General features: G+C 46.0%; 1 protein-coding gene across 1 annotated transcript; it reads right to left on the bottom strand.

Annotated features, from left to right (window-relative positions):
* Positions 1-491: 491 nt before the first annotated feature.
* Positions 492-22,789, bottom strand: LOC142803489 (kunitz-like toxin PcKuz1). The gene is made up of 3 exons (XM_075888604.1): positions 22,636-22,789; positions 18,693-18,719; positions 492-725 (listed from the first exon to the last, which is right to left on the bottom strand). The coding sequence occupies exons 1-3, from the start codon at positions 22,715-22,717 to the stop codon at positions 559-561; spliced, it is 276 nt and encodes a 91-aa protein (XP_075744719.1). The 5' UTR covers positions 22,718-22,789; the 3' UTR covers positions 492-558.
* Positions 22,790-23,132: the final 343 nt, after the last annotated feature.

Below are 23,132 nucleotides of genomic sequence, written 5' to 3'. Positions count from 1 at the left end.
GACACATGAACGGATGAATGGGCAAACTTATGTACAGATAGACAGGCATACAGATGGACGGACAGACAGACAGAGAGACAGACAGACAGACAGACAGGCCGGACAGGGATGAATGGATGGACCTACACACATACAGACTGACGGATGGACACACGCACGGACGCATAGACGGACGGACGGACGCAAGAACGGACGCTTGGATGGACGCACGGATGGGTGCATGGACCAACATACGGACGGCAGAGCATGGATGGAAGGATGGACAGAAGCATGGATGGAAGTACGGACATTTTGCTCCACTCATCATCATTCACTTCGTAGACATGCTGTGTTTTTTTGTGCCCCCTTTTTCTTTTTGTTCTCGTTTTTTTTATTTAATGCCGTCTCTCCACCTAAATTCACCGCCGCCCCCATAGGGCATGAATTGTGAATAAAGACGTGTCAACAACAACAACACGTATGAACATATATATTGGACAATGCAGAGCACGTGTGCCGGCAATGCGTAGATCAACTGCGTTCTGACACTCGTCTTGCTTGAAGTAATCGAGAAAGCCATTAAAAGGGCCCGCAACTCTTTTCGCAATTTTTCTCATTCTCGAAGTTGTTGCAGTTCGCAGAGCAGCCGCCCCAAAGATACGACTGACACTTCTGCGCTGTAGTGTTGTAGAAGAAGCGTGGAAAGGAGCCTCTGCATGTTCCGATCTTCACGGGATCTTCACAGCCTGCATTGATAGAAGATAGTTTGATTGAAGAGAACGTGTGACAGTTCACGCGAGAACATATACGAATGAGGGCGGCTGCAGCATAGACATTTTTGTAAGCATCTCGGTATTGACCGACAGTATGAACAGTGCTCAACTCTCGATGTCTATGAGGACGGAGCGTCGCGCGCGACACAACACGAGTGACATCTGCAGTCGCAAATACGCCACATCTGAGCATGCGCGGCGCCAATGATGTGCCTGCCTTGCAGATTTCACCCTTTATCTCCGCGGCCGCTATGACTGCTTTGGCCGTCGAAGTGCTGTGAACATTATAGAAGCAAAATAAAAGAAAAAAAAAACAGAAACCAGCGATTGCCCGGATGGGCGCCTTTTATACTATCGCTTCGTGATACCATATCACAGTGACAACGGTTTTACTTTGTTTTTTCTTTTTTTGTTTTTTCACTAAATTGTTCACAGTGACTTCGACGGCCAAAGGGGTTGTTGCATCCGCGGTGATAAACATGAATCAGTATTGCAAGACAGGCACATCATTGGTGCCGCGCATGCTCAGATGTGGCGTAATTGCTACTGAAGATGTCACCAGTGCTGTTTCGCGCGTGATGCTTCGTCATTATAGACATGTGTGTTTAGCACTGTACGTGAAGTATAAAGACGCAGTGACGGAGCCTAAGCGCGAAAAAGAGGAATGCCGGTCTAACTTATTCGAGAGTGAATAAAAGCTGGTAGATCGTTCTTCACTATTAAAATTATTCTATAAATATGTAGCTTATATATTGAATATAAGCCGCATCAAACAGTATAAGGCTATCGCACTGCTCATTAAGACAACTAAAAGGAGAAATACTTTCCTTACTGTCTGTTTTTGAAATACGCATAGAAGCAACAGCATGAAATTATGTAGAAGTAATTTGCACAACGAAATAAGCGGGTGAACTCTATGTAACACCTTTCACCTCGCTTCGTCACCCACATCTGCTTTAGTAAATTGCATTAATTGTACGACCCAGCCTGAATCTACCTATAGTGCCCGATATATTTGATAGTTTCTCGCATGTTCGTGACAACGCAGCTACTTGTGTATACGACAAAACCGCTGTTGCGTTTACGTTAATACACCCTGTATTAATTACTGCTCATTTGCTGTCTCTATCACGGAGTGCAGCATTTAACCCGTTTGATACGGACAGAAACCAACTAATGAACTTGGCTAGGTCATTTCACGCCAACTGTATACCTGCACGCTAGACCATCTGCTATTTATTAGAAAAAAATTGAGAACTATCTATCTAAAGTAAGAAGTATTCATTAAAAGCATTTTCACCAACAAAAGATTTTTCGGTGGCAGAGCATCCATGCACAGTTTTTTTCAGAAAGCTCAAAACTATATGGTCCGTAAAACACTGTTGTGTAAACATATGATAGGCGCCCCGCCACGGTGGTCTAGTGGCTAAGGTACTCGGCTGCTTACCCGCAGGCAGCGGGATCGAATCCCGGCTGTGGCGACTGCATTTACGATGGACGCGGAAATGTTGTAGGCCCGTGTACTGAGATTTGGGTGCACGTTAAAAAAACAAACCAGGTGGTCGAAATTTCCGGAGCTCTCCACTACGGCGTCTCTCATTCGTATATTGGTTTTGGGACGTTAAACCCCACGAATCAATCAATCAAACATATAATAGGCTTGTTGTATACTGTAAGCTCTACGACCTTTTACGTTTTCGTTACACACACTTATTGGTTTTAGCCGTAGTCGGGAAACCCCAGGCTCTTACGCTGATCCCACGTTATGCGGTATAAGCAAATATTGAAAGTAAAAGTTTCTTTAAATACAGCATGAGTACCGTCTGAAAACATGCATAGCCACCCCCTTGTGTATTGAGAAATGACTTGAAATGTGCGACTGAGTAAATATATGGGGCTGACTTCACACTGCCTTCTAAGATGACTAAGGGGGATAACACGGGCTTCTGCTCCCAGCCTCCACCTTGCTCCCCGCACGCACCTTGGCCCGTAAGCAGATACTATCAAGAACAAAAAGGCTGGCAGTTACAGCGGTTGTTTTGCAACTACCATGGGCGTTGATTGTTTATTTTAGTGCATTCCCCTATATACAAGCTAAACAATTTGGCATGGTATGGTTGAGGCTCAGGCTTGTTAATTCATGCTTAAAGAAATTGGCAGATCCCACGTGCAATGGGAATCGACGATATGCGAAGCACGAATGAGAAATGTTGATATGTCACTTTGAAATCAGCACAACGTTACGAGGTGGAGGTAAATGAGGCCGTACTTCCGTGTAATGATTAGCATGTTCGGATGTGTCGTTTACCTTCGTCATCTGTTGACGTCACGTGATACCAAATTAGTATATGTGGAGCTAGCGAAACGGCCGCGAGCACGCTATGAGCGTTGTATGTTGTCGTTTTCTTACATGACACGCGTGTCAGGATAATTATGCTTCCACCATTCATATATTTCGTCATCCATTGATGTGACGTAAACCCGAATTTGGTATATGTGGAGCTTGCAAAACGGCCGCGAGCGCATCATGACGGTCCCAATATACTGCAACGTAACGTTGACGCGCGCGCACGCTGGGCACAGCGACGCAACGTTAGCAAAACGCGAACTCTCTACAGTCTGACGCAAGGCGCGACCAGCGTCCGTTATGTTGTAGATATGTTGTTACAAGACACGCATCTAATGAATATCATGTTGCAACAATCACATACTTTGTCATTCATTCCGGTGCCGTAATACCAAATTTGGTATATGTGACGCTAGATAAACGGTCGCGAGCGTGGCTGGTAGCGATCATGAGCGTGGCTAGTAGTCATCTTGTTACTTGACACGCATGTCATGATTTTCATGTTAGGCCGCGTTCACATTGAGCATTCCGGCTGCCGAAAGTGCTTCGTATCCGGTTCAGCGGCGGCGAGATTCGCCGAAAGGGCCCTCTCCGCGCTGATCACTCTCGGACCGATTTTTGCGGCGTCTGCCGCCGAATCGGTCAGCGCGGACCAATAGGAGCGCTAGTCAAGGAATTTTGAAAAATGGCGGCCCAGCCCTACTCACTTGTTATGCCGCAGTGCACGTAACTGAATGTTGAAACCGACGGGAGTTTAACCTACTCTGTGCCTAATTCGCGTCCGAATTTCGTGGAAGAGGTGACCGAGCTTGCTGTTGGCGTGACCGAGCTTGTGGCGGTCTTGCAGAGCAAAACGAACCCACCAACGCCGCTGGCGTCGGTGGTTTTTCTGCTCTTCGTGCATTACAAGACAGCCACTTGCCAGCAAAGTAAGCAGTACTGTTTTTTCTTGCTTCCTGTGTACGAGAATCATCGAAGTATACACCACCGGATATCGTAGTGACGTTTGCAAGCCGTGACAACAACCTGGTGACAGCGCATTCATTCCGCGTTCGCCCGGTGGTAGATGGCATATTCGGCGGCTCGGGGCGCGTCCAGTGCGAACGACGATGCGTTTCGGCGGCAGGGGAATTTCTGTCGCTGTAGAAAGTGGATGTTTCAGTGTGAACTAGGCCTGAGGGTCTGTCGCTTGTGTTCGCCATTCAATCATGTCATTCCATACCAGTTTTGCAACATGACATGTGAACGAATTCACCGCAACTGCTGCAAGACCATGAAATGTAAAACATGACATTCATGACATGCATGTCATGACATGACTAGTAAAATATGTTCTTCAGTCATGTTATGCCATACTAAGTTTGGTATCGAGACCATCATCGAAACGGCTAGGAGAGCTAAAGGTCGTAGGCGGATAGATAGATAGATAGATAGATAGATAGATAGATAGATAGATAGATAGATAGATACGCTCTATGTCGCTGAAGTTTGCGAAGAAATGCTACGCATTTAAAACGGAAAAAATAGACAGCGAGAAATTCTGACGGAACACGCAAGGTGAAGAAGGCACAAAAAGAGCGCTGACCTACAGATAACTTTTTTTTATTGTGGTGACACTTACCTTAGCTGTCAAAAAGACTGAAAGAAAACTAACATGCTTCCGTATGCGTATATCTAGTCGATATGCATTTGGGCTGAGCGCCAGAAACACTTGTTATACCGAGCCAACATGGTTCAAAAAATCTATTTTAAATGCGAAGCATTTTTTAGCGAACTTCAGCGACTTTAAGCGTATCCATCTAGCCACCTACGACGTTTAGCTCTCCTGGCCCTTTGGATAATGGCATTGGTACCAAACTAGGTATGGCATAACATGACTGCATGAAGAACATATTTGACTAGTCATAAAATGAAAATCATGACATGTATGTCATCAATGTCATGTTTTACACATTTCATAATCGTGCAGCTCTTGTGGTGGTTTCGTTCACATGGCATATTGCAAAACTTATATGGTATAGTATGATTCCATGGGAAACACAAGCGACAGACCCTAACATGAAAATCAAGACATGCATGTCATGTAACAACATGACTACATTTAAAGCTCATGATGCGCTCGCCACCGTTTCGCTAGCGTCACATATACCAAATTCGGTATTTCACTACGTGAACGGATGACGAAGGCATGCGACTGGGGCAAACATGATAATCATGAGTTGCATGTCATGTACCAACATGAATACATGCTGTGCTTATGATGCGCTCGTGGCCATTTCGCTAGCTTCACATATGCCAAATTTGGTATTACGTGACGCCAACATATAACGAAGGTATGTGACTGGTGCAAACATAATAATCATGAGATGCGTGTCATGTGAGAACATTACTACATGCCACAGTCAAGGCGCCGATACATTTCCACGTGACGCGGTGCGCGTGCTCACCGGGGTTCATTTTGTCGCGTCCCACCGCCGTTGCCACGCCAGGCGCCTGTCCTGCCACATACTCGCAGGCGCGCACCGCACTGCGTTGCTTTCACGCATGCGCGTTTCAGCACGTCCGGCGTCCCTCCGTCACGAAAAGAGGGAGCCGCAGTGTTGTCTGGGTAACGCATCTGCGCGAAATGCAGCATGTCGCATTTCGCACCAGTTGCCGTCGGGCCGCGCTGACAGACGCTAGTGCTCGCGTTTTGCTAACGTAGCGTCACTGTGCCCAGCGTGTGCGCGCATCAAAACTACATTGGGGTATATTGGGCCCTTCATGATGTGCTCGCGGTCCTTTTGCTAGCTCCACATAAACCAAATTTGGTGTTACACGACGTCAATGAATGACGAAACATATGACTGGTGCAAACATGATAATGCAATAGGACGCGTGTCATGTAAGAACACGAGAACATACCACGCTCATAGCGCGCTCGCAGCCGTTTCGCTTGCTCTACATATACTAAAATTGGTATCACGTGACGTGAATAGATGACGAAAGTAAACGACACATCCAAATATGATAGTCGTTACACGGAAGTCATGTACGGCTTCATTTACCTCCATCTCGTAAGGTAGTGCTGATTTTAAAGTGACATATTAATGTTTCTTATTCGTGCTTCGCATATCAACGATTCCCACTGTACGATGGATCTCCCAATTTTTTAGAGGGTTAGAGATGACATGCTCACGTAATCTTGATACGTCCTATTCGCACCACTTTAATTTTTCTCTAGCTTTAATATCTTGGTTTGTTGCTACTACTGTTGTTTGGAAAAGATTGGCTTGCATGCAAAATCTCTGGATTGGAGGTCTTGATGTCCACTAACTGCTGTATTTATGTTGTAGTAAGGCTATTTTAGTGGCTCATTAAAGGGTTACTAACACAAAATTTCGGGGCCGAGATAGCCTGCCGGATCGATTCTTGTGAACATTTGTATATCATCTGCAACATGTAAACAGCGAATATAGCTTGGAAGGTGTTTTAAACTAATTTTGAAGTTTGCGTGCGTGACCGACTCCGTAACGCTAAAGACACACTCGGAGGTGACCCCGACGTGACCCTCTACTTCCCTCACGTCACCACACTGCGGTCAACAAAACAAGTTGTGATGACGTCAAAGCCGCCATCTTTCTGTTGACGTGTTAGTTCCTGAAGTCTATACTTCTCGGCGGCTGGTTGCGAGTGCGTGGCCGTGGCGCACGCTTAGAAAATATTGCATTTGGCGACATTCCAGTCTAGCTTCCTATTCGAAGGTAATACCTGATGTCGACCGTGCGGAAGTGCGTCACAGCTTTGAGTGCTGACATGGCCAAGAGCTGCACACGCAAGGTGGCGACAGTTGCATCCAGTTTTTGAAACTCTCTCAAATCAAAACTGAAACTATTTAGTAATTAGGGGCCTGTAATTAATTATCTGTCACGTGCTACAGCAAATGATGTGTCGTGTCATGACTAACAGGCCCCCAGCAACGCATTGTAGCAAAAAAAAAAAAACGCGAGGCCAAAGTTTTTGTGTCAGCACCCCTTTAAAGCATCTTCCTGCTAGCCCTATAGACTTTATTCTATCAGACAATGGCATTGAACATACAACACCTTCAATAAAGCTCACAAATCTGTTTAAATGCTTCAGGGAACTCGAAAGCGGCTGCCTGTTTGTTTTGTTTACATTGAAATGCACTGCGGATAATTTTTTAGGCTCAGCAAATACGACTCATACATTGGCGTGCTTTTCTACCTATTTATAAACAATAGCCTTTCTTGGGATACTTCTACGCAGAAATTTCGATCATGTGTGCCTTTGCTGTTTTCCTATCTGTCATCCAATACAGTACTGTGGGCAAAGTTTAACCCCTCCCTCAACGACCGAACAGCTTGATCTGGTTTCTACGTTGACACATACTAACACTCTGAACAAACATTGGCACCGTATCTGCATGTTTTACTGCAAATGTCGTCGAAAGACTATAGTCTTGTGTCTTGATAGAGTGAACAAAGCGTTTATTTGATGTTCTGCGCGAGAAAACAGCTGAATTGTATTCTGGAGGCGCTGTGTTAAAGAGTCTCAATCCGTGCAGCGAAGTCGAACGAGCGCATTCATTAGAGTTACTGTATATGCTACCTTTAGGTAGCAGAGTTGCGTCACTGCTTTCCGGCATTTGACGATTCCAGCCACATTATTGGCCGCGCGTCCTCACATGGTCATGGGTGGCTCAAATGCACTGCGCAGAAGCCAAGAATACACAGACGACGCCGATCCTTCACAGTAATATAAGCGTTCTGGCGCCCTTCGCTCAGACACCCAGCGCATCCATCACGAACACTAGGTACGCACTTCACAGACACTGGGCGCGCCCCACTGAGACGCAAGATGCGTCTCAAGGGCTGTGCTGCCAAAGAGTAACATAGTAAACGTTCTCTATGGTGCTGCCCCCTTCTTATTCAGCGTCTCAGCTTGTAGGCATGATCGGAGCTAGGATGTTTTGCTCGTACCTTAAAGAAATAATTGAAAAGAAAGCGAAAAAAACTGGCCCCGTATCTGCATGTAATATTCAAATCGTCGAGACGATGTAATCTGCAATGTCGTCAAAAGACGATAGTCTTGCGTGTGGAGAGAGTGAACAGAACATTTATTTGATATTCTGCGCAAGAAAATCGGTGAATGGTAGTCCGGAGGCGCTGCGGTAGAGTGCCTCGAGCGTGCAGCGGAGGCGAATGAGCGAATCAAGTCACATCACACGTGAGACATGAGTGGCATCTGGCAGTTCTTTTTGGAAAACAAAGCGTATGGCCCTGAGACGGGCGTGCGCACCCGTCTCAGAGGTTATATGGTGTAGAATGCGAGGCGACGGGTAGGTGCCACCCCCGTGTCGTTTTAGCAAAGCGTTAGAAACACTCGCTTTTCCGTGCAAGTGTTGCATGGTCAGTGCAGCGTGATAAGCGCCATGGTCCTTAGAATTACTTATGCATGCCTTTTCTAGTAAAGGGCGAGCATGCAGAATATATTTGTGTTGTTATAGTGACTCAGATATGCGCAATGATTGTTTTTTAATTGACAATCGCACACGCATGAACGCTGATCCTTGAGCAACATCGGTGGCTGCTGCGGATGAGGTCGGCCATTCGGAGAATCGGCTGGTGCTATTTAGAATACCCGGTTCGTGGTAACGGTGGACAAACAGACAGACAGAAGTACGGACAGACAGACAGACAGACAGGCAGGCAGACAGATCAAAGTTTTTGCGTGAAAGGTCTCCAAGAAAGACTATCGTCTTTAATAAAGCAACGCTAGTTCTCTAAAGTACGAGCGCTTTATTGGCTTTTCCACAAGACTTTTGAACCTAAAATGAGGGAGGCGCTGTGATCACCAGAGCTCGTGGACACGTTTCGCATGGGCTCTGCGGTTTCACCTTGCTGCATCGCCACAAGTTCCCTTTTCTACGTCTGAAAAGTTACCCAACGCTCCAAGACGACACCAGGCACCGTTGGAAATCACCACTTCACACTGGCAAGTCGTTGTTTTGCTGCTGTGAACGCAACGCACCATGCCAGACTACGCTAGGCCGCCGTGCTTACCTTAACCACGGCGTTGTTGTGACAAGATGCCGCCTTTCTCTGTCAGCGTTCGCTTTCAGAGCGCGTCCTAGAGACGAAAATGGAAGTTCTCGTAACAGGAACGTCTATAACTGATGAAGAGCCTAATGACGGATCAGGGTCACATACTGCGTTGGCCCATGCAACGCCGATATCGCCATCCTGATCCCGAGCAGCACTCAGACGTGGCCTACAATGTGACCACTGACACCTAACGCGGCAAGCAGACTCCTTGCCGTGCACGGCCACCACCCGCTCGAAAGCGACGCCCACTGCCACGGTTACCGCAGGAAGACTACAAAATAGGCCTGCGACCACAGGGTTCATTACATCTAGCCGACCTGTGACCAGCCCGCCACTCTGAAGCCTTGTGGGCCGCTGCCGGATTCTATTCACCCGCAGTCTTTCACACCGACCAGATGCGCATTCACCCAACCGACAACACTATCACTGTCAGCACGCCTGATCTGAAGCATGCAATGGCTTGCCTGAAGATTACCCAACTAAAAATTGCCGACCAATCCTGTGCCATGGCTGTGTATGCCCCTGCATCAGACAACTCGGTTAGAGGCATATTATTCAATGCAAACCGCTTCGAAAGCGATGACCAAATTTTAAACGAGCTTCATGCCCGCTATCGACATCGTAAGCGCTCGGCGACTAGGAAAGACTAGATATTTCGTTTTAACCATCGCTGGTCATACCCTACCCAAGCATGTCCGCTACCTTACTTTCACGCCCTTGATATTTCCCTTCATACAACGGGTAGAGGCGTGCTTCAATTGCAGACAAACTGGTCATAGCACCGACGTGTGTCGGAAGCTGAAACATGATAACTGTCGTCGTTGTGGCGAAAGCCACGCGCAACCTACCGACAGCAAAGAACTCACTTGCCTGGCGCAATGCGTCGTTTGTAAAGTCGGCCACCTGTCATGTTTTTGTGCGCGTTTGAAAAGTGCGCCTCGCCATCAGCCTCAACCAAAGAGGACGATGAAGATGACGCTCGGTTGCGGCACGTGTGGGCGTGAACATTTTGAGCCAATAAGGTGCCTCTACGGAGATTTAGGAAAACCAAGGGAGAAGAACAGCGAAGCCAGGCAGACGTGGCCGAGTCGGGACCGAGTGAAGAAGGCGGCCAGGGCGTGGGAGTAGCGGTCAGCAGAGCTCCTGCATCAAGGTCCCAGCGGGCTCCAATCTGGACACAGAGCTTCTTCTCGTCACCTGACGTGGGCCAGGCTTGTTCTGGTCTTGTGGCGTCGTGTGCAAGCTGTGGCTGCCGAAAGCCGAAAGGTCACTGACTTCGACCAGCCCGAGGCTTCCTACCATACCAGTCAACCACGTGAGCATCTCAATCTACTCGCCAGTCTTTCCCCTGCTGCACGAGTGCGTCTTCACCATTACTCGGTCGCATCAGTTGCAAGCCCCGCATCACCGCTGTCATCGTTTGTGTGAGTTTGTCCATGTCTTGGTAGCACAGCTTTCGCTGCAAGCACCGCGTCCCGTTATGTTATGACAAGGCGTATTTTCCACTGAAGATTTATGTTCATGCAGTGTTCACGTCTTTAGCCGTTTGTTCTTCTTGCAAACCTCTTTTTAGTTATGTGTTTTGTGTTCTTTGTGTGCTATTTGTCTTTTAGAAGCTTTTAAATATAAGTAATGTTGGGGATTTGAGTGGAAGCAATTGGCCTCGTCAGCTCATTTCCAGATGATGGTTATGTCATCGGTGGTTTTCGCTTTACGCGAACCTACATGAGAGCATGCGCGTTAAACAGCCGCGTGACAATTGGCGTCCGCGACTGGAGGAGACCATTTTTAGCACTTACCTCTCCACAAGAGAACACGAACATGAGTAGGGTAGACCATAGCCTCCTATATTTTTTTGTGCCCGCGCATTAGCGCTAAATACATACGCGCCATCCGTCCCTTATAGTTTTGGCGCTCGCCGCCAGATGCCGCACCGATCCCATAATAACAGCAGACGACGCGGCCTATGCACGCTTGCGTTTATGCGAAGTTCAGAAAAAGTGGGCGGAGAAACTTCACGAGCACAACCTCCAAAAGTTTTTTATGATGTCCCGGGGTCGAGCACTTGAGTTTGTCACGTTTCTGTAGTATTTGCGCGGCGTTGTCAACGGCAGCCTTCAGTGGCTGATTCATCTTTCTCGCTCTTGCGAGGAAAACTTCCGCGTAATTCTTTAGAGAATTTAGAACCATTACGAGCTCAGTTGACGGATACAGGAGTACACCTGGGTGGATATCTCCACATTCAATCAGAACATGCTCCGCCGTTTCCTTATCTTTCCCGCAGCATGTGCATTGTTCTTCTTCTTTACTGAATCTTGCTTTATAACTACGCGTTCTAAGGCAACCCGATCTCGCTTCAAACAGTAAAGCGCTTCCCCTTGAATTATCGTAAAATGCCTCCCTCCTTATTTCATTTTTGCCCTTTCGGTAGTTACTCAAAGCCGGTTTTTTCTCCATAGCTGCCATCCATTCTCTCGTTTTGCGCCTCGGCGCTCCGCCAGGAGCGCTCGCATCCCATAATAGCTCGGGGGACGGCGCTGAGGGACCGACCGCTCGGGCACAAAGTTATAGAGGAGGCTATGGGTAGACCTAGAGGAATAGGCAAGGCGCAAGGGTCCAAAAAGCAACAAAATGGTGGCTTGGTGTGAAGAACGCAAGAGGCGGATTGAAAAAGAGAGGGAGGAAGAAATAGAGTTCTAAATGGAACCGAGAAAGAATGAAAATGAAATCGAGGAGCTAAGGCAAAAGACGCTTCAGATGCGGCTGAAACTGGCAAGGGCCGAAGCGAGGACGCTAAAAGGTAGAAACTGGCGAGAGGAGTTTCGTATCTGAGCTCCAAAAAGTGGGTAGTCGATATGTGCTCTGATAGTAGGGCCTTATTTTAGTAATTCAGTCTCTCTTTTCGATGGAAGACTTGAGAACGCCTGTGATGAAACTTTAGGCAGAGATTCCCTACAAGTGGACGGCAGAGTCGAAGGGAAGAGCGAGGGCGAGACTAGTCGAGGTTTGGTGACCGTGATCAATATGGCTTCGCAAGAAGTTTCTGAGAAGGGTCAGGCGAGTTCCTTGTATAGCCATGTGGCCACGCGAACTAGCGCTACGGAATGCACAATAATAAAAGAGGTATGGAGTCCTCTAGACAACCCATATGAAAGGGCGATTGATGTTCGCATAGAGTGCACATCCGGAAACCAAGGGGCAGTCTTTAGAAGAGACGCCGATTCTTCCGGGGACGAAGTAACACAAGTAACATAACAAGGAGTGTATGCCTTGAAGGTAACTCTGAGGCGGTTGCCTTGGAGCCATCCTGCGTAACACTAGCAGATGTAAGCAGTGGCGCACGCATGGTCGAGGAACATAAAGTTAACTCGCCTTAACGTGGCGCAGTGATTACGTCTTGTCAAAGTAGAGCGTGAAGCGTTCCGTGCGAAGAGCAGGAAACGACTACGAAATCATTCAGTTTGAAAAACAAAAAGAAGTTATATGAAGGAGCATATGACTTGTGTGCAAGCCAAGTAAAAAACTCGGAGGGGTTTGCAGCAGTGTCCGTGTGCATGGCGCCAGCAGTAGTGACAGATGCCGCTGGTAGGGCTGATGACCATATAGATAAAATTTTGAGGCAGAACTACAGGCAGAGTTCTGATCGGAAATGCTGCAAGGCTTTCGTTTTGCATTCATATGAAAAAAACAATTATTCTGTTGGCCTGGTGTGGGACGCTATAACCTGAGAGTCGAGTTTAAATATTCTGTCGCTGCATCCGGACTAAAACCACATGGACAAGGACCTACATTGTTTGTAAATATTGTGTTTAAACTCTAATATCACGAGAATTGTAATTTTTTTAGTGTTCGGCAGGATGCTGTTGCTTAGCTGTGAACTGTGTAGGGGAATTTCAGTAGGTTTTGTGTGAACGTGCAAGGTAAAGTGGATTGATTGTAAGATTATAGTGAACGCTGGGCAGGCTATGTGTTGTGTGTGGTGAAACGCGCACCTATTTGCAGCTTTTTCATAGCAGAAAAGACTTTTCAAAAGAGGGGCTTTTGTGGTGTTTTTGTGCGCGTTTGAACAGTGCGCCACGCCATCCGCCTCAACCAAAGAGGACGATGAAGATGACGCTCGGTTGCGGTACGTGTGGGCGTGAACATTTTGAGCCAATAAGGTGCCTCCACGGAGATTTAGGAGAACCACGGGAGAAGAACAGCGAAGCCAGGCAGACGTGGCCGAGTCGGGACCGAATGAAGAAGGTGGCCAGGGCGTGGGAGTAGCGGCCAGCAGAGCTCCTGCATCAAGGTCCCAGCAGGCTCCAACCTGGACACATAGCTTCTTCTCGTCACCTGACGTGGGCCAGGCTTGTTCTGGTCTTGTGGCGTTGGCCAAGAAACGCCTCCGGCGTCGTGTGCGAGCTGTGGCTGCCGAACGCCAAAAGGTCACTGACTTCGACAAGCCCGACGCTTCCTACCATGCCAGTCAACCTCGTGAGGGCCTCTAGCTAATCGCCAGTCTTTCCCCTGATGCACGAGTGCAACTTCATCATTACTCGGTCGCATCAGTTGCAAGCCCCGCATCGCCGCTGTCATCGTTTGTCTGAGTTTGTCCATGCCTTGGTAGCACAGCTTTCGCTGCAAGCACCACGTTCCGCTATGTTGTGACAAGGCGTATTTTCCACTGAAAATTTAAATTCATGCAGTGTTCACGTCTTTAGCCGTTTGTTTTTCTTGCTAACCTCTTTTAGTTATGTATTCTGTGTTCTTTGTCTGCTATTTGTCTTTTAGAGGTTTCTAAATGTAAGTAGTGTTGGGGATTTGGGTGGAAGCTAATGGTCTCGTCAGCTCATTTCCCGATGATGGTTATGCCATCGGTGGTTTTTGTTTTACACGAACCTACACGAAAACATGCCCTTGAAACAGCCTCGTGACAACACCTAACCGGCATTCGCAACTGTAAATATCGATTCCTATAAAGGAAGATTCCAGGAAACGACAAGAGCCCAGACAAAGCAACTCAGCATCTTTCCGACTCCCATACCGAGCGTACTAATACCGACAATAAGAACCACCAAGAATCTTTCCCGCCGCTTGATTGAAGGAGCACCAGTGCTACTGAACCTGACAACGGTGCCCGCTCCCGATCACCGTCAAGGACCCGGGATCACCACAACAGACTTGTGGCCGTCCGACACTCAAACAGCGTTGCTTGGCACACGGACAAGCAGCGATAGCTGCAGACAAATTCTTTCGAAAACCAACAGAGAAGGGAGTGGGCAGAAAAGGTCAAACTATTGCAGCAACAATTGCCTGCCGCTAACAATAAAATTAAACAATTGAAACCCAAACAAGCACCCGCTAGCACCACTATTTCGAGCAGTACCGAACAGATCGTGGCCTATGCCACGCAAAATGAAAACACTGCCACATTGGACGTAAACGCGCTCAGGGACACAAAACGTAAGCCGGCCGAATCAGCAGCCGTGATTACCACCGCAGACCCGAACGTCTCACAAATCAATGACCGAATTGAAGGCTAGAATTTCTATTCAAGAAAATGTCTAGAGAGCAAACAACTCAAAACCAACAACTCACGGAGAGTATAGGTGCCCTTTGTATGGCTCTCGCTAAACTTACAGCTCGCTTAGATTCACTTCCCGCTCTGACTGAGAGTGCAGCTGTGGCCGACGTTATCACACCACAGCCACCCTCCTCAATTTCCACGCAGCCCATTGCTCACAAAAGTCTCAAAATGCCCTCAGCCCAATCTGTCAGGGCAACGCCCTATTCATGTAAAGATGACCAACGTGAGTAGCACGATCTTCTGGCAGTGGAATTTCAGGAGCTACCGCAACAAACGGACAGCTTTGTAATTTCACCTCCAAGCCACCAACCAGTCCCGTGATATTTACTTACTAGTCCCCGGAAATACTAACCATGAGCTAGATCGAGATATAACCAAGGCGGAAATACGTGCTGTTTTGAATATTCGTATAACGGCTTCCCCAGGAGATGAAGAAATTTCCAACAAAATATTACCTAACCTAAACGATAAGTCTATTACCGCAATTACTGACCTTATGAACAAATATTGGGCGTCTGGGACACTACCGCCAAGTTGGAATCACGCTCGAGTAGTATTTATTCTCAAGCCCAGCAAGACATTGAATATGGAAAATCTCCGGCCTATTTATCTTACAATATGTTCAGGGAAACTAATAGAACACGAAATTCTACGACAACTAAAAGCTTATGCAGAGTCGAGGGACCTGCTACCCCCCATGATGGTGGGATTCCGCCACCAATTATCGACACAGAATATAATGCTGCAACTCCACAATGATATAATAAATTTTACACACAGAGCGACTACCAGTACCATCCTGGGCCTGGATGTCACTAAAGCATTTTATAATGTCTTCCATTCTATTGTACTTGACAACTTAGCCCAAATGAATGTTGCCAGTCTCGCTTACATTTATATCAGAATTTTTCTGCATGAACGCATGGCTGAAATAAGTATCGGTGACCTCAAAAGCGACAAAATCACCCTTGAAACACGGGGCACTCCACAAGGAGCAGTGTTATCACCATTCCTCTTTAAGATTACGATGCGTGGCCTGCCCGTTCTCTTGGATCAGATCCCACACATTAGGCACTCACTGTATGCTGATGATACCATATGGACCTGCACAAGCTCAGATGGGCAAATCTGTGATGCGTTGCAAACAGCCGCCGACACTGTACAGGAGTACGCAAAGAAAGTGGGCCTGTGTTGTTCTCCCAACAATTCCGAGCTCTTACTGATCAGAACGAAAAATAAGAAGAATGAACCTTACAATGTAGCGACCTCCGCAATCAATATTACAGTAAATAGGAACGTTGTCCCCACTGTTCGTACAATCAGGGTTTTAGGAATGCTCATCCAGCATAACACTCATAACACAGAAGCTATCAACAAGTTACAGGCATCCGTACAGCAAACGACTAGGCTACTAAAAAGAGTGGCAAAGAAAAACCACGGATTGAAGGAATCCTACCTATGCAAGTTAATCCACGCTTTTGTAATCAGTCGAGTCACCTACTCGTTCCCCTACTACCAACTCAGAAAGAAAGATGTGGAAAAACTATACTCCCTAATCAGACAAACATATAAACGTGCCCTAGGACATCCCAGATACGCAAGCACGGAAAAACTACTGCGCCTTGGCACCAACAACACAGTGGAGCAACTAATAGAAAAGCATTTAACGCCCCAAGAAGAAAGGCTCTCACGAGCCAAAGCAGGCTTTCACATACTCAACCATCTCGGACGACGCACTAGTTGCGCGCTCTACAACAAGGTTTTTTTGCCAATGGCAACTCGTGCAGACATTATAATTAAACCCCTTCCCTAAAATATGCTGGCAGGAATACATGACGAGAGACGAAAGGCAAGAGCAGAAAACCTCGCAAAACAATTTCAGCATCGCCCAAACGTTCTGTATGTTGACGCCACTCGACAAGCGAGAGACCGTTACACCATATTCGCGGTGACCAGCAACGGGGAACGTATTGCTGCAGCCACCGTAAAAAACGGCCTCAGCGTTAGAGGCACAAGAAGCCGCCATCACACTGGCACATTCGATTCCGGCTACCAATTTTATCCTGAGTGATTCGAAAACAGCGCTCATAAATTTTAAGGTTCGCTGTGTTGGGCCAGTCACGGCCAACATTTTCAAAAATAAGAATCTAGACAATAAAATAGAGCTTATGTGGGTGCCCACTCACGTGGGGAATCCAGAAAGTCAGGCGGCCCACCGCGTATCGCGAGGTTTAATCAACCGGGACGTGGACCACTTCACCCTGGATTTCCCGCAGGAAGGGATCACCACGTACAACGAAATTACTGCGTCTTACTGAGAGAACCGCGAAACATACGCGGCCCTGCAAGCAGATATGTCAAGGGAACAGGCCATGATCTGGATTCAAATCCAAACAGATTCTTTACCCAGCCCTCATCGGCTGTCTGAAATTTATCCAGAAGCGATTACACCAAAGTGCCGACATTGCACCTGCGTGAAAGCTACCCAAAATCACATCCTTTGGAATTGCGAGGGTGACCCCCACTATGAACAGTACTGCCAGCTTTCTCAATCGAGGCGTGGGTGTCGCTCCTGTCGTCATCTGACTACCGTCTTCAGGCAGAAGTGGTTAAGTGGGCCGAAACGGTCGTGGGAAGCTTTTCGCCACCGCCCTTCGAACCACCGGCAAATTAAGTTGACCGACCTTGCTATGCCATCAATAAAGTTGTTTCTCTCTCTCTCAACATAAGATAGCGTACCTTGGCACAACTCTGCTACCTAAAGGTAGCATATACAGTAACTCTAACGCACGTTAGGCACAACCGCTATCTGGCAGTCTTCGAAAACGAAGGAAGGCATGTGCGCCTGTCTCGGAGGCGGTAAGGTGTAGAACGCATAGTGACGGGCAGGTACCACCACTGTGTCGTCTTAGCAAAGCGTTGGAAACACTTGCCTTTATGTGCATAGCGTTGCAACGACAGCGCGGCGTGATAAACGCTACGGTTCTTAGAATTAATTATGTATGACTTTTCTATAGTATAACGACACACATACAGACTTGTTGTTATTGTGCCTCAGACATGAGCAATGTTTGCTTTTTAATTGACAATCGCACGTGTATGAATGCTGAAACTTGAGCAATATTGGTGGGCGCAGCAGATGGGGTTGGATTTTAACCGTTTGAGGTATCGTTTCGGTGGTAAGACAAATGCACCAACAGAAAGACAGACAGAACAAAATGTTTGCGCCAAAGTTCCTTAAGAAAAACTATCGTCTTTAAAAACACATATTACGCATATTTTGGCGCAACATCAATACGGGATCACTAGGTAGTATGTTACTTTATTTCTAAAATGCATATATATATACTCAATTCTAAAGACCGCATGCTTATTACGCGGTGCTGGCAACGCGATGCTTTGAGCGAAAAACAGGTGTTTCCAACGCTGCGTCTACCAGTGACATTGCGTTCAAGAAAACTTCGTTGCTTGAAATTACTGCTAGTTGGCGTTCATATGTGACGCAGCGCCTAGTCGCCAATTTTCTGGTGCAGAACGGTAAACAAAAAACAAGTTATTCTCTTTATCTAGACAGATGACTATCGCCTTTCGACGACCTATGGCAGCGCGCAGATATGCTGCCATTTTTTTAACGTTCTGTGGTAACCAGCGAATCTAAAGTATTGCAATGGAGTTTAATGTTTTGTCTAGTTTGGTTTCCTCTTATCTATCCGTTTCGTTTACCTTTGTTTTTTTAATCGGCACAGATGTAGCTGACCACGGATGGAAATAACACGGCCGAACTCGGGAAAAAAAAGCGACTGGACAAGAACTAAGTCATTACAGCGTGCCTAGAAGTAATATATTTGCAGCTTTACGCAAAACTCGTTCTAGAAATGAGTTAAGGCAGTGGTTAAAAAATAAATACAATCGGCACTCACCTTCAGGGTACGTGCAAGTCGGAGATTCTGCAGAACATAAAGAAACAGAAAAGTTAACGAAAGAATGAGTCAACCCGCCGCGGTGGTCTAGTGACTAAGGTACTCGGCTGCTGACCCGCTGGTCGCGGAATCGAATCCCGGCTGTGGCGGCTGCATTTCCGATGGAGGCGAAAATGTTGGAGGCCTGTGTGCTCAGATTTGGGTGCACGTTAAAAAACCCCAGGTGGTCGAAACTTCTGAAGCCCTCCACTACAGCGTCTCTCATAATCATATGGTGGTTTTGGGGCGTTAAACCCCAAATATCAATCATCAACCGAAGAATGAGTCATTCTGATTTTACCCTGCGAAGGCGGATTACTAGCGAAGTTGCTCAACACGCCACACGGAGTTTATTCAACGTTTTTATGCATAGCCTATCGCTCATCCTAAATCTAAATCTGAAATGCCAGCGCTGGAAGTTCCGTTTGAATATAGTGTATGCTCCTTGAAAGCTAGCCCCGCCGTGGTAGTCTAGTGGCTAAGGTACTCGGCTGCTGACCCGCAGGTCGCAGTATCGAATCCCGGTTGTGGCGGCTGCATTTTCAATGGAGGCGAAATTGCTGCAGGCCCGTGTGGTCTGATCTGGGTGCACGTTAAATAAATCGCGGTGGTCGAAATTGCCGAAGCCCTCCACTACGGCGTCTCTCACAATCATATGGTTGTTTTGGGACGTTAAACCCCACATGTCTATCCCAGTTAGGGTGCACTTGGTGCTAGTCATCCGTTGCCCACGTAACGAGGCGGTAACATAAAAGTAAAAAGAGCACATTTGGCAATATGCGAAACCGCTGCAAGCAGCGCATTTTCTAGAAAGGGCGTTGCTGTAACACAGTCTAATAAGGCAAATTGGTGTTCTACGAATCAGGAGAGAATCAGACAATAGGTACGAATCATGAAAGCATCAGTGAACAACACGTGCTAATAAGTTAAACTAAAAGGACTTCTACTGTTAATTAAAGTAGAATGGCGGGTAAAGCACACATGTGAAACAATCTTTCAGCAGTGAAACACTACAGGTCTTGATCTACAGGACATCGTCTTTTACTAATTCGCAAATATATAAATACAACACTGTTAATATAAATGCCCCTCGAAATAACCAAGTTGCTAAGGAAAGGCAGTATTCCGGTTTCAGTGTTAAACTCTTTCTTCCTATATGACATAATAAACCTGAGGTAAGATGGCAAAATAAGCAACAGATGAGAATTCAATTACTCATTTAAAACCTTCATTGTCTGCTGTAATAAATTACCTTCCCAAAATATTTGAGTGAATAAAGAAATGTAATCAATTTCTTTTGCGTTACTTTCCTCCAAGAATTTGTTTCTATAAAACAATAGGCAAAGTTTACTGATACCAAAACAAACTACTGTGGCTTATGAGGTACGAGGCTGGAGGGTTGCGTGAAGGTTTGCGTGAAGGCTGGAAAGCTTACTGTGCTTCTGCAATATAGTGTTACATACTGTTAACTTTAAATAAGAGTTACTATTAAAAGCTCCCGCTTACAGCGGCTTAAGCTGTTTAGAGGTGACTTCAGTTTAGTCTATACGGGAGAGCAAGTTTTAAAAAAACAAGTGAAAGCGTGACTGTGCGTATGTATGGTGACTGTAAAGCAGGTTATGTGCCAGGTGAATTATATAGCGAATGATAATGGGGATATGCGAATAGTTAATTTCAATATCAAATCGAATATGAACCGAATAATGATGGCATTGAATATAGTACTATTTGAATGATTTTCTAAGAGTAAGGCAACAATTTCTAAAACAACCCAAGAATTATGAAATACCTTGTTTGAAACAAATATTCGCAAGGTTTAACAAAGAAAATGGCGATTACATTTAACAGACAACAAATAATTTAATTATTTAAAGTGAGCACCGACTATACGATTCAAAAATTTTTAAGTGCTAGCTGAAATATACCAGCGACAACAGTACTAGAGGTGGTACTTTGTCAATAGCTTCTATGTAAAACTGATACCTACATGTTACGCAATTTTCATGAGTTATTTTCTTGAAGTTGATATCAAAGATAGTTGATTTCTCACTGTTGCTTTGGCGCCACTGCAGCTTCGAGTAAAATGCCTTCATCATGCCATCAATATGGCGTCAACAGTACCGTGGGTACATGGGCTGCATGCGTCTAAGTAATTCCGTGCTGAAGAAAACGAAATTTACCACACGGTGTGTCCACGTATTATTCGTTTGAGCATTTTCGCCGTTGCTGATTATTCGATAAATATCAAAAATAATTGGTATTTAGGATATGTGCAAATAAATTCGAGTACCAAATGAAATCGAATAAGACGCTACTTGATCCACTGTTCATAATTTTCTAAAATTCGCCCACCTGTAAGTATTGTGACGATGCAACGCGTTTATTTACAAAATGCAAGGCGTACCTCACCGAAGCAATGTTCACGGCACCGTTTGCGAGCTAGTACAGCTTCGTTTCTCATCGCTGAGCTAGGGCTAGCACGTTTCAGTATTAATGGTAAGACAACAAGGGAAGCACGTTTAGTGAGTACTGGTAGCGCGAGAGTTGAAGTTACAGTGAACGTTGGATGCCGATATAAGGAGCAATAAAAGCACATTAACATAGCCAGACCAAATGAGGTCCCTTTTATGTTCCCCTATGGCGAATGCATTCCCTCTGTTTTGTTCACTCGCTTTTTCTTCTATACAACCTGCCATGCCAATCGTTTCGAAAGCTAAAGCATGACACGGGGGAGAAGGGGGGGGGGGGTATAACGGACAATGCCCCTATGAGTCCAGGTTCAGCTAAGAGTCTAATATACAGCTAAGTGAATTCAGTACTGATTTATCTGCAGGCATAAATAATTAATGAAGAAAACCACGGAATATATAAGGACCGCAGACAAGGCGGAGCGCATAAACTGGACAGTTATTCACACACACACAAAAAAACTGAGCGTTTCTTTGAAGTAACTGAACATTTTTCTGCGAATAAACTCTTAGTTGTAGCTATATGCAATCCGCCTTTTCTGTAGTATTCACCCTGTCCGGTGTGTCTTGCGCAAATTATCTTTACAGCTCATAGCTACCAGCTATATATAACTCACTTCTCTACTACTGATTTATTCCTATTTCAGATACGCTAAGTCAATTGGAACTCAGAAATATTAATAGGAAGTCATATGTAGTATGCCGTTGTAAGACAACTAGAAAAGCGATGCCATAAATCAGCCCGAAAAACGAATTCTTTACACCACGTGGAACCTGGAACGGTCGCCCGCCAGTTGTTTCGCAAACAACCGGTGCCCAGCTGCGAATCGCGCACGAGTTACCGACTGGCAGCGATCTCGTCGTCCGGTTCAGTGCGTGACTTGCCGCTGCACCACGATTTCTAGACTGTGTAAGCTGCAAAATACATCAGTGGACCCAGTTTGGTTTGTAAAAATTCTAGCACATTTTCGAGGCTCGTAACTAAAGACGCGTTCAGATGCTCATTTTCGGGGCTTGTGGTTGTAGCACGTGCTGAAAAGTTGAAATGCGTCGAGCTTGTCGCGGCTACAGATGGTGAAAAGCTGCAATGTATCATAATCTCGCCAAATTTTCAGGAAATCCCGAATCAATATAATTACTGCGTGAAGTTATGGTAGGAATAACTTTTGAACCGTATCAGTCTTCACCTTTTTTAAATAGAAGGGAAATGCAGCCTTAAAAATAAATAGCCATACACTATTTCTTTAAAAGTTCTATACCATTCGCTGCTTTTCATTGAAGTTATTGTCCTAATGATTCATCACGTTGACTGCGGATAATGACACATCGATTAGATAACCCTTGAAGTCTGTTGATTATTACATGATTTGTCAAATATAGACTGAGCCAATGATGGACAATGCACAGTGATGAACATTCTAAACTATGTCACTTACCGCGGCTCGGCTCAGCTTGCGAGGTTGATGCAATGATGCTTAGTAACATTAGTGCAGTAAAGAAAGCGTACACGGCACCCATTGTCTGCAATGACTCTGTGTCTCACCAAACACTGAAGTGCCACGTTCATGTCACTGTTTTGTAATCCAAACCACAGCAGCGCGGCGGAAGGCGCTTGCGGTGGGTTTACGCCAAAGAAAAAAAAACAAGAACATATCCAGTTTATGTAGTAGTCGCCAGCTGTCGGCCTACTTTTCAGCGAAGCATTCGCCAGCTTTTTCAACCAGGCAGATTTCTTCGAACGCAGTAATCCAGTTCAGGCACAAGTCAAGACAGGGCCAGTGATATTGCACCACGTGTCGAGAACCTTCTTTGGGTATCATTTCGGCAACTGGATTGTGGTGTGCTGTTTGTTTTATTGAAATATAGTGTGCCAAGCTGGTGAAGTGGCACGGATCCGGCAAGAGGCGCATTCTGATTAAAAGTGGAAATCGAC

This window comes from Rhipicephalus microplus, chromosome 3, assembly GCF_043290135.1.
Source record: "Rhipicephalus microplus isolate Deutch F79 chromosome 3, USDA_Rmic, whole genome shotgun sequence".
Taxonomy (NCBI): Eukaryota; Metazoa; Arthropoda; class Arachnida; order Ixodida; family Ixodidae; genus Rhipicephalus; species Rhipicephalus microplus.
This window is presented reverse-complemented; position numbering and strand designations above follow the sequence as displayed.

What these genes read in the sequence shown, in the direction of transcription:
- LOC142803489 (XM_075888604.1), bottom strand. Translation starts at nt 22,717, where the DNA reads ATGGGTGCCGTGTACGCTTTCTTTACTGCACTAATGTTACTAAGCATC. An exon ending in GCAAGCTGAGCCGAGCCGCG is followed by an intron (nt 18,720 to 22,635) that starts GTAAGTGACATA and finishes TATGTTCTGCAG; the next exon opens with AATCTCCGACTTGCACGTAC. An exon ending in GACTTGCACGTACCCTGAAG is followed by an intron (nt 726 to 18,692) that starts GTGAGTGCCGAT and finishes CTATCAATGCAG; the next exon opens with GCTGTGAAGATCCCGTGAAG.